Genomic DNA, 12,066 nt, shown 5'->3' on the forward strand with positions numbered 1-12,066 from the left:
ACCTCAGGAGGCAGGAAAAAATCACCAGCAGGGATAGAGGGAGTCGGTTGTCTTAAATCCAGTCAGAAACTCCAGCTCTCCAGTCGTCATCCTCATTATCAGGTGGCAGGCCTCTGTTAATTAGATCAGCTCCAATACCTGCAGTAACCACCAGAGGGAGCCCGGAAAGAGAACTCGCAACCCCTCTGTCAATATAAAAAGCTCCACTACCTTCACCAGTAACCAGAGATAGGCCAGAAAGCGAATTCACAACAGTCCCCGTCCTTCCTGCCCAATTTCGTCTCCTCTTTCCAACTCAACGAGGAAATTGTTTTGCCTTTCCTTTTGTTCGGCACCAGTCCATCGCACTGAGAAGGCCCTCAATTCCTTGGATGTGGTTAGGGCGCTGAGACGGTACATCTCGCAGACGGCTCCCTTCCACAAGTCAGATGCCCTGTTCATGCTTCCAGAGGGACATAGGAAGGGTCTAGCCGTGTCAAAGCAACGCTAACCAGGTGGATTCCCCTGGCGATTCAGTAGTTCTACTCTATCAGGAACGCGCCGTCCCTCTGGGGATTAAGGCGCATTCTACCTGGTCAGTGGGCGCCTGTTATGGATGAGTCACCGAAGGAGGAAAAAACAAAAATAATAGCTAAGTCCAGAAAACCAGAGAAGTTGGAAGTTATCGGATTGCAGACCCCTGAACCTATCCACAACAACTAGCAGTAGCCGTGGGGGGTTCCTACGGTGCCCTAGACCCCTCGATCACAGCCGGAGAACTAAATTAGCCTAAAGACAGGGGAAATCTAAACTGCCCCAGAGCAGACCCCAAAGCAATAGGCAGCCCTCAACATATAATGACTGTTAAGCAAGATGAAAAACACTAACACAGATAGAAAGATAGGTTGAGCAAATGATGGGGCCCAAGCTAACTAAATAGTACAGGATAGAAAAGCTGTTGTCTGCAATCTGCAAAAACCCTATCCAAAAATGAACCAACAGACTGATAGGAAAAACAGGCCCTGAAGTCGCTATACTTCAAAAAGACTATATCAGCACTCGGGTATATTCTGAAGACAGAGCCAGAGATCAACAGATCAGAGGCAAAAATGGAATTCAGCTCACCCCCGGCCGGGGATGGCTGAACTCCAAAAAACAAGGCAAACAAAACCAGAACTAAAGTGTACAAAAGACAGAGCAAAACTTAGCTTTGAGAAGCAGAAATCAGACTGGTCTCCAAGAATCCAGCAGGAAAATCACCGGCAAGGCAACAGGGCGTCGACTGCCTTATATCCAGTCATCAGTTCCTGTGACCCAGTCATCATCTACCTGCTCAGCTGTTTGGTAATCAGCCTCACTACCTTCCTTCGCCAGAAGAGGGAGTTCATCAGACCTCACTGGTGAAGGGAAAAATGAACTCACAACAGGCGCCTCTTCGGCCATTCGGCACCAGGCCTCGGCAGAACAGGTCTGCAAGACTGCAACTTTGTCCAGTCTGCTTACTTTTTACAAAATATTACCAATTTCATTTTCAGGCCTGTCCGCAAGGCTGCGACTTGATCCAGCCTGCATACCTTAACAAACATTGCCTAATACATTCTCAGGCCTCTGCGGATGCAGTCTGCAGTACGTCACTGTTGACTCTGTGGTACATGGGGTATTAGCAGATGTATGCTCCCCACCCAGGGACTGCTTTAGGATGTCCCACTGTCTGTGTCCCCCAATGAGGCATAGGAGAAATAGGGATTTTTGTGTACGCACCGTAAAATCCTTTTCTCCGAGCCAATCATTGGGGGACACAGCACCCACCCTGTTTAGCCTATTGGCTCACTGTAGCATTCTTAGGCTTTGACTTAGTTATGGTTATTATTGACTGTTTATACTCCTACTGCTTTTTTCACTGAACTGGAGAAATCTCAGCCAGCGAGAGGATGTATTCTGCAGGGGAGGAGCTAACTTTTTTTCTGGATTACTTAGTGTCCTCTTAGTGGCCAGCAGCATAACATCCACTGTCTCTGTGTCCCCCAATGATTGGCTCGGAGAAAAGGATTTTACGGTGAGTACACAAAAATCCCTATTTTACACAGATCTAGCGCCACTATATTCTGCAGCGCTTTACAAACATAATCATTACAGTCTTATATAGAACATACAAACTCCTTGGTGTAATTGAAATCCAGGACCCCCAGTCCTGCAAGGCTGCAGGACTAACCACAGAGCCACCATTCTTTCTGTTTTATTTTGAGTCACCATCTCGTTTCAAGGAAAGCATACTTTAAAAAGTTGACTTTTTCTAAATCCCATACCGCTATATTGACAAGTCTATCCCTATACATGGTAAAGAGAGACCGGTCAGTCTATGGGACCATTGCAGGGAGAAGGTGCTGGATTCATGCCTCTTGCTAGTCATCATAGAGCCTAGTCCCTTGCTAGCTTTTCAAAGAATGATTTTTTTTTTTTTTTTTTTTAGACGAACCTAACGCCATTTTCTGATTCATGCTTTCCATGGTTCGGGCAGTATGAATCCCATGACAGATTCGCTCTAAGTCAAAAGAACAATTCCAAATTATTGTTTTTTAAAAAAACATTTTACTGCTGTATTTAGTTTGCAGGAAACTTATGAAGCAAAAAGGAACGAATTTCTGGGGGAGCTGCAGAAGAAAGAAGAAGAAATGAGACAGATGTTTGTTCAGAGGGTTAAAGAGAAGGAGGCAGAGCTAAAGGAAGCTGAAAAAGAGGTACTAATTTTTATTTTTTCTTTATGATTTTGGACTTTCTACATCTTTTACTACTTTACTTTATGTAAACTAATCGTTGATTTAGTTCTGTAAAAGGAACACCAAACAGAAATCTATACACTTCCCTCCTTCTGTTTGACCTATTTTTCCAGTTAGAATTGACACCTATGAAATACATTTTGTGTTCCAGGACCTCCACCATGTCCCTCTTTCCCCATACTCCCTGTTCTATGTGTCAGATGCAAGACAACTGGCTGCCGCAGCAGATGTCTCCCCTGCACCCTGTCTGCAGTAGGACACACAGATCAATGAACCCAGCGTAGCGTAGCACTGTCCTCAGCAATACCCCGGCTGAAAACATTAGAGGTCACCTGTGTCCCCTGCGGGATTGCGGCAGTTATTTATTTTTAAGAAACATGCAGAAAATCATGCAGACTGACTGTACAGCGGTCCTTCTAGTTACATTATTAATTGGTATCACAATAACTGTTGGAAGTTAATATGGCACCTTGAGATTATAACTTTATTAAAAAAAAAATAGTGGTAGATTCTGAAGTCTCAAAATGTCTTCCCAAATAAAGGAAGATTAAAAACAATGAGCAAGACCTAACAGAGAAGTCAGAAGATGCAGAAAGTGATTTAGCTCTTACAGTTACTAGGAGAATCTGTTTGTGCGCTTCAGTAGTACAGAGGTTTGACCAGTGAAATGCAGACACGTGGTTAGTGTGAATTTAAAGGGCAAAGACTATTGCATGTTGAAAAAAATCACCTAAAGGCCCCCATTACACATTAAATAATGTTGGCTGAATCCAATGATATCTGCATGTTTGGCCAACAGTATGAGATGTATTTGGGCCCTGGACAACAAATAGTCGGAGTAGATGTTGATCAGTCATGTCCTATTTTGAATTGCCAATCACTTCACTCCCGGGGGAATAAAGGCCATCACCAGATATGTCAGTCAACTTCAATCTCGTAGAGAAAAAAAGAGCGTGCTGCCAAACGAGCAATACTGTGTATAAGGCCTGCTTCATACGCACTGATATTTCCGGTACTGGAAAAACCAGTAGCGGTGCAATCTGTGCCCTTGTGCCATCCGTGTGCACTCAGTCCGTGGAGAAAGCAATACAGTAAGTGCGGTCTCCAGGCTTTGGGTGCTGAATCCAACTCTCATCATTGCCTGGTCTCCCTGCGATCATTGCAACAACAAATCACTGGCAGATTGTTTAATCACTTCAGTAGCATAAGGTTATGTCTAGTGTAAAATGCGGTTTTGTCATTATTTTTGGTGCATATCAGGATTTCATTTTTTTTTTTTTTTCTTTTTTTCAAAGGCTTGCATTTGATTGTGTGAATAAAAAGAATCCCTAAATTCCCACAGTATCCAGGGACACTGCTACCTCCCACCATGCTAATCTTGGCTTCAATCATTTAACAACATCTTGAAATGTTTCCCCTTTTTGTCTATATAACGAGTATAAATCTCGTTCATTATAAGCTGTTCGATTCCATTTCACATCAGCTTATTGAATATGAACATCGGTCCTTTCAGGTTACTGTGTCAAAATGTTACCAGTGTTTCTGTATAGTAAGAACCTACATACTTGTACCGTATAAAACCAAACCTACAAAAGACAAAATGAAAAAACCCTGCTGTAATTAAATAAATTACTTGTACCGTATGTAAACATCTATGTGACCTCTAAATCTCGTTACACCCTATATTCCATCCTATGCATTTATTATAGAACACAGATTAGCGCACCACTAGAGAATGACTTTAACCAATAAAGTAGGGATAGGGAAATGGAGGTGATGTGATAAAATATACCGTAACTGTTATTATTATTATAGCGCCATTTATTCCATGGCGCGTTACGTGTGAGGAGGGGTATACATAATACATACAAGTACAGTAATCTTAAACAATACACGTCACGACTGGTACAGGATGAGAGAGGATCCTGCCCGCGAGGGCTCACAATCTACAAGGGATGGGTGAGGATACAGTAGACGAGGGTAGAACTGGTCGTGCAGTGGTTTGGTGGATCGGTGGTTACTGCAAGTTGTAGTGTTTTTTATGGCAATTTAACCATTAAAAGCTATACTATAGGTATAATTTTTGTAGGGGCTAAGTCTTGTACATAGTTGTATTAGTGGTTTAATTTCCTTTTATTTGGGGGGGGGGGGGTGACACTCTTATTAATTGTCCTTAGATGTTAGGTACTATATAATCCAATTCTTCTGAATAGAAATGAGCCGCACCGTTATCAGTGATATACAGCTACCAGGCATCTTTCTCCTGCTCAGGGTGGTCTGTTGTATGCAGCTCACGTGGTGATAGAGAATACCGAACGTGTCGATGAATATCAAGCTGCTCATTCCGCGTCGTTCTTGCACATCAGCAGACGGATTATAGAATCATAGAATCATAGAGTTGGAAGGGACCTCCTGGGCCATCTGGTCCAACCCCCTGCTCAAAGCAGGATTCGCTAAATCATCCCAGACAGATATCTGTCCAGCCTCTGTTTGAAGACTTCTATTGAAGGAGAACTCGCCATCTCTTGTGGCAGCCTGTTCCACTCATTGAACACTCTGTCAAAAAGTTTTTTCTAATATCTAATCTGTGTCTCCTCCCATTCAGTTTCATCCCATTGCTTCTAGTCTTTCCTTGTGCAAATGAGAATAAAGTTGATCCTTCTACAATGTGACAGCCCTTGAGATATTTGTAGACAGCTATTAAGTCCCCTCTCAGTCTTCTCTTTTGCAGGCTAAACATTCCCAAATCCTGCAACCTTTCCTCATAAGACAGGGTTTGCAGACCGGTCACCATTCTGGTTGCTCGTTTCTGAACTTGCTCCAGTTTGTTGATGTCTTTTTTAAAATGTGGCGCCCAAAACTGGACACAGTGTTCCAGATGAGGCCTGACCAAAAAGGAGTAGAGGGCAATAATGACTTCACGTGATCTAGACTGTATGCTTCTGTTAATACATCCTAGAATTGCATTTGCTTTTTTGCTGCTGCATCACACTGTTGACTCATATTCAGTCTGTGATCTATTAGTATACCCAAGTCTTTTTCACATGTGCTGTTACTTAGCCCTATTCCTCCCATTCTGTATATGCTTTTTTCATTTTTATTGCCCAGATGTAGTACTTTGCCTTTTTCCCTGTTAAAAAACATTCTATTAGTTGCTGCCCACTGCTCCAGTTTATTTATATCTTTTTGAATCTTCTCTCTCTCTTCTCTAGTATTAGCTATCCCTCTTAGGCCTCTTTCACACATCAGGTTTTCGCCGTCAGGCACGATCCGGCGCTTTTGACAAAAACCGGATCCGGCGAAATGCATTGCCGGATCCGGTTTCCCCCCCCCCATTGACTTGCATTTGCGCCGGATGGCCATGCGTTTCATCCGGTTTTCGCCGGATCCGGCATTGTGTCTCAATCCGGTGTCTGGAAAAAACGGCTACTGTAGCGTTTTTTGTCTCCGGCGAAAAAGCCGGACACGCCGGATCCGGCGCGTCCGGCTTTTTCACACAATGAAAGCCTGTGAGCGCCGCAATGCGCCGGATCCGGTATTTTTGGTCTGAGCATGCTCAGTAGCTCTGCCCACAAGACACATATATAAAAGCAAGACAGTGGGACCCTCAGCCACACCCAACATGGCACCCAAGACAGCAACCAGGCGCAGGACAAGGCAGGAGACATCTGCAGCAGCACCATCAGCACCACCACCACCCCAAATGGAGCAGCATGCTGAACAACAGGAGGGGAGTCCAGCAGCAGATGAGAGACGGTAATTATCAAATCCCCCATTCCTCCAAACTAGGGCCATGGAATATCAAGATATTCATTGCCCCTTTGTTTCTCTTTATTCAACAGCCGCCCAAGAGATGCAGCAGCAGCAGCACTGGAAGCACTGGCAGCAGCAGTACCACCACCCACAGGCATGGAGTCTGGCCAGCAGGAAGACAGCACATCTTCTTCTGGGAGCCCTCCCTCGCATCGTTAGCGTTTGACGGTAAGTTTTTATTTCCAAAATCCATAATCTCTGTAATATATGTCTATTCATTGCCTTTTATTTCAAAACAGGAATCACAAGATGAAGAGGAGCTCCCAGAAGAAGAAGGAAGGGGTGGACAGACACCTGGAGTGGGCTCACAATTGGTAAGTTTTTGGCATCAAACGCAGAAACACAACATCACACTACACACAACACATAGAAAACAATGTTCTGCAGACCACACACAGCAAACAAATGCCTACATCCAAAGACAATTTATTAGATTTTTTTTTTTTTTTTTTTTTTCCTGTTTTTCCGACAAGTTTTTGTTTCAGCTCCACATTAGGCTGAGTGTTTGCAAGAGTTAACTGGTAGGGATACTCCCTATTTTCATTAATTCTTTTGTCCAACACCTGTGATTTACTAGTTTTTGTACTATTTGTAGTCGTCAGTATTGGTCTAGTGTGAACCATGAGTAAGACCCTCTAGGTCGAAACGCGTTGGTTGGAGACCACCAGAGACCCCATCTGCCTGTATGTCCTTATCCATACTTTTTTCTGTTCTATTTTAAGAATTTACAATAAATGATGTATTTTTAACTGAAGTCCAGCGCTGGAGATTCCATCCTTTATTTTGCTTCAGTCAACACCCCTGATCAAGGTGACTCCGTGCGCAGGAGGATTATGGATCGCAACCGAGACTGGTGAGCTGACCTCCCTTCATTTTCCCTATCCTTCTATAATTATATTTATGATCTAGTCCTGCTCCCTTACTCTATAATTGTTGTGGACGCTTGTAAACACTAATTCTATGGACATGGATTTGGACAGAAATAGGCAGCATATCTTTGCAGCCATTTTTGACTCTACAGATGATGTTACTAATGTGAGCAGTGGGGTCTCTCAGGTAGAGTCTTTAGAAAACCTTTTTAATAAACTGGAAAATCGGAAAAATAAGGAAACCAGATTATGGTGGGACATGACCTCTCTAAAATCTTATCTGACGAAAAAACTTATCCCTAGGGGATTGAGACTGAATAAAAGACCTACCTTCATCTACTCAGACACTTTCAGATTAGAGTGGGAGCAGATTTTTACACAAAGTTCTTTCAAATTAATGGAGTTGATTATTAAATATGAGGAACTGGAGATGACTTGTGTTAAAGAAGAGATCACTAAGATGCAGACTTCTCTGAACAAACACAATAATGTGAAAGACTTTGACAAATTTAATTCAAGAATGGAAAAAAATCTTTCCAAACTGGAAGAATATATTGCAGATATAAAACGCAGTAAATTCACAAGAGACAAACGCGACTTTGAATTGAACCAGGTCTATTCCTGGAAGAAAAGCCGTCCTTTTCAAGAAGGTAAAAAACGATATCAGCATGGTTTTTCAGGCTTTCACCATAGAGATCGCAGGGTCAGCTTCACCAGGTCTCATGATTCAACAGTGTCTTCCAGTTCTAATCTGAATACGTCAGAAGAGTTCTTAGATGCTTCCTTCAACACTAATCATTCTGAGGATATCCGTAGTGATGGAATTATCGTAAGGAGATCAAAAAACGACGGAGAAGAGCGGGGAGGAAACATAAAAAGAAACTACCACTTCAGAAACAGGAGGAGATATCAACATGCCCTGTAATAAATCTTTCAAGCTATATCCTATCAGAAGCTCATATGACTCTCTTGAGCAAAGGCTTGGGATTTAGTCCAGTCAACAAATTTGATATTTATCAGACTCTTCTAGATGTGAATAAGTTTGCCAGAAATTTAACTTTGAAATGTCATTTTGACTACCAGTCCACCTCTTCAGAGACCTTGTCACTGTCTGGATCTACAAATATTCCTGAGTTAATTTTTCCCTATGGAAATTTTTCTTTTAAAGATCTTATAGGCTATTCCACTCTTAGAGACTTACAATCACATTCCTTACCAAAAAATAGGACTTTAAATGATCTCTTTAAAATGCCCAATCCAGGGTTTTATCCAGTTCAGTCCAGACCTGCTATTCTAGATATATTCCAAGAACTAATAGAGAAAGATTTAGTGGAGCTTGATAAAATAACAGAAATGACATATGACAATTTAACAGCACAAGAGAGAGCAGCTATGAAAGAGTTAAAAGATAATGCTGACATTCTGGTGAGACAGGCAGATAAAGGGGGTGGAGTAGTCGTGCTTAATGCTGGTCTGTATTATTCAGAAAATCTGCGCATTTTGAATGATTCTGCTACCTATTCCAAGATTTCTAGTGATCCCACGTCTAAATTTCAGTGTGATTTCTCAAAATTATTAAACGATGGTTTAGTCACAGGGGCCATAACACAGAAAATTTATGATTATGTTAATATCAAGAACCCTGTGATTCCCATTTATCATGCGTTTCCTAAAATCCACAAGGATTTGTTCCCCCCCCCCCCTTTAGAACTATAATTTCGGGGATAGGGTCTTTTTCAGAGAAATTGGCAGAGTGGGTTGATCATTACCTACAACCTTTGGTCATTGATCTTCCAGGATATATCAGAGACACCAAAATGTTAATCTCTGCCTTGGATGATTATCATTGGTCACCAGAATATTCATGGATTACTTGTGATGTGGTGGGTTTATACCCGTCCATACCACACAATGTGATTATTTCTAGTCTCACATTCTTTTTGGACAAATATAGCACATATGTGATAGAAATTCAATCCTTCACTGTGGATGCAGTTTCCTTTCTTCTCTCACATAATTATTTTTCATTTGATGGAATTTTTTTCTTACAAAAACAAGGAGTAAGTATGGGGGGTAAATGTTCCCCAGCTTTAGCTAATATTACAGTAGCTGTTTGGGAAGAGAAATATATCTTATGTAACAATAATCCCTTTTCACAAAATATACAACTATATGGCCGCTTTATAGATGACCTGATTTTGATTTGGAAGGGAGACATCTCAGGGATTAGTGATTTCATTAGCTATATCAATATGAATGATTTTAATCTTTCATTTACATTTACAGTGTCGGATTTTTCTATCAGTTATCTGGATGTGACTTTGTCTGTGAATCCTGACAACCAAAAGGTCTGCGTTTTTCCTTTCAGAAAACCCACAGATACAAATTCAATTTTACAAGCTTATTCTTGTCACCCCAAGCACGTGGTTAAAAACATTCCAGTGGGAGAATTAATTAGGTTAAAAAGAAATTGCAGTTCACCTATAACATTTGCTAAAGAATCAAACAAAACCCTCTCTAGACTTAAGGACAGAGGATATGCTAATTGGATGCTAAGGAAAGCTGATAATATTGTCAGCAGGATCGATAGACACACCCTGCTGAATGAATCTCCTTTGAGCCTTGTACACACTGGAGTTACTGCTAACAAGAAAAAGAATCACACACGGGCCTCCTGCAATAATCATGACCGTCCTATAGTTAGTTTTTCTACCATGTACAGTCCACAATTCAATAAGATAAAGGACATTGTCAAAAAATATTTACCTATTTTACACAATGATAATAAACTTGGTCAAATTCTGGACAATACCCAGATACGATACATAGCCAGGAAAGCTCCTGCTTTGAGCGATATCTTATCCCCCAGTCTTTTTATCAGCAATAGGAGAACTAAAAATAATACTTGGTTGTCATATAAAGGCTTTTCCAAATGTGGACATCATCCCTGTAAAGTCTGCAACTATGTGGTTAAAACCAGCAGATTCACTTCTAGTGTTACTGGCATATCATACCCTATTCAGTCTCACATAAATTGTAATTCAGAAGGAGTAATATATGTTATTGAATGCGTTTTTTGTAACCTACAATATGTAGGCTGTACAATAGGACCTCTTAAAAAGAGAATTAGGAAACACTTGTCAGAAGCTACTAGTAGTAATTATAATATTTCAGCAGTTTCTTATCATTGTAAAACTGTTCATGGAGGTAAAACTGATAGTCTCAAAATTATAGCAATAGAGAAAGTCTATAGATCTACTAGGGGAGGTGATTTCAGGAGAAAATTATTAAATCGTGAATCCTTTTGGATTTTTAAATTAAATACAAGAGTACCATTAGGTCTGAACAAACGACTTGATTTAATATTGCAATTAGATTGATATTTTCTTCTGTATATTTACATTCTACTTAGTCCTATTCAATTCTGGTTATTCTGATAATTTTTGTGATTGTTATTATATTCTTATGATATCTTTTTATTAGATTTTTTTTTTTTTTTTTTTTTTCCTGTTTTTCCGACAAGTTTTTGTTTCAGCTCCACATTAGGCTGAGTGTTTGCAAGAGTTAACTGGTAGGGATACTCCCTATTTTCATTAATTCTTTTGTCCAACACCTGTGATTTACTAGTTTTTGTACTATTTGTAGTCGTCAGTATTGGTCTAGTGTGAACCATGAGTAAGACCCTCTAGGTCGAAACGCGTTGGTTGGAGACCACCAGAGACCCCATCTGCCTGTATGTCCTTATCCATACTTTTTTCTGTTCTATTTTAAGAATTTACAATAAATGATGTATTTTTAACTGAAGTCCAGCGCTGGAGATTCCATCCTCTACATCCAAAGACATAACATTTTTTGTTTTCTTCTCTAGTCTTCCCAATCTGGTGCTCGGCCAAGAGGTCCTCGCAGTGCCTCCCAGGGTCGTCGGCGACAGCAACGCGGCGGTCACCAGCGTGTAAGTATAAATATTTTTGCTTTGTTTTTTTGCACGTTTTATTTCATTTCTTTTGTGGAGGCTAATTATGTTATTTTCGTCTTTTTCTTTAACAGCCTTCACAGCGTGCTCCCGACTCTGACGGTGAGGATGGAGTAATCGATGTGGACCACCTCATCGATCTCGTCAGAGAAAGGGAGCCGCTCTGGAATATGGCTGACCACCGCCACGCTGACCTGACTGTTACCCGGCGACTCTGGGAGGAAATCTGTTCGCTCCTTGTGGACCGCTGGGAGGACCTCGATGCTCAGGCCCAGATTAAAGAGCGTAAGTATATACAGTACCGGTTGCTTGATGTAAACCAGTGTTTCCCGAACAACAGTCCTCGTGGTCCCCACGGATCATGTGTTCAGGATTTCTATTTACTATGGAAATCCTGAAAACATGACCCCTGGGGACCATGAGGACTGGAGTTTGGGAAACACTGATGTTGTATACTAACCACTCCTTTCTCGTTTCAGGGGACAGAATTGTGAAGCGGTGGCGGTCTGTGAGGGATCGTTTCAAGAAGGAGTTCAATAAAGAGATGCGGGCCCCGAGTGGATCTGGAGGACGCAGGAGCAAGTACAAGTACGCACAAGCCCTGTCGTTCCTCCGGGAAACAATGGTCACTAGAAGGTAAATATTACACACCACA

General features: G+C 41.4%; 1 protein-coding gene across 7 annotated transcripts in view; it reads left to right on the forward strand.

Moving 5' to 3' along the window:
- SEPTIN6 (septin 6) overlaps positions 1-12,066 on the forward strand; it is a 117,659-nt gene that overhangs the window by 72,840 nt on the left and 32,753 nt on the right. For 5 of the 7 annotated variants that reach the window (XR_012227029.1, XM_073560954.1, XM_073560952.1 and 2 more), the window contains exon 8: positions 2,585-2,717. Coding sequence is in view for 6 of the 7 variants with exons in the window: in XM_073560954.1 (XP_073417055.1) it covers positions 2,585-2,717 (133 nt within the window). In the remaining variant the exon portion in view is untranslated. Of the gene's footprint in view, positions 1-2,584; positions 2,718-2,907; positions 3,989-4,051; positions 4,400-12,066 lie in introns of those variants that run through there. The other 2 variants (XM_073560956.1, XM_073560958.1) reach the window with 2 other exon arrangements.

The sequence above is a fragment of the Dendrobates tinctorius genome, unplaced genomic scaffold (genome assembly GCF_039654945.1).
Source record: "Dendrobates tinctorius isolate UK_male_01 unplaced genomic scaffold, ASM3965494v1 ptg000309l, whole genome shotgun sequence".
Classification (NCBI taxonomy): Eukaryota; Metazoa; Chordata; class Amphibia; order Anura; family Dendrobatidae; genus Dendrobates; species Dendrobates tinctorius.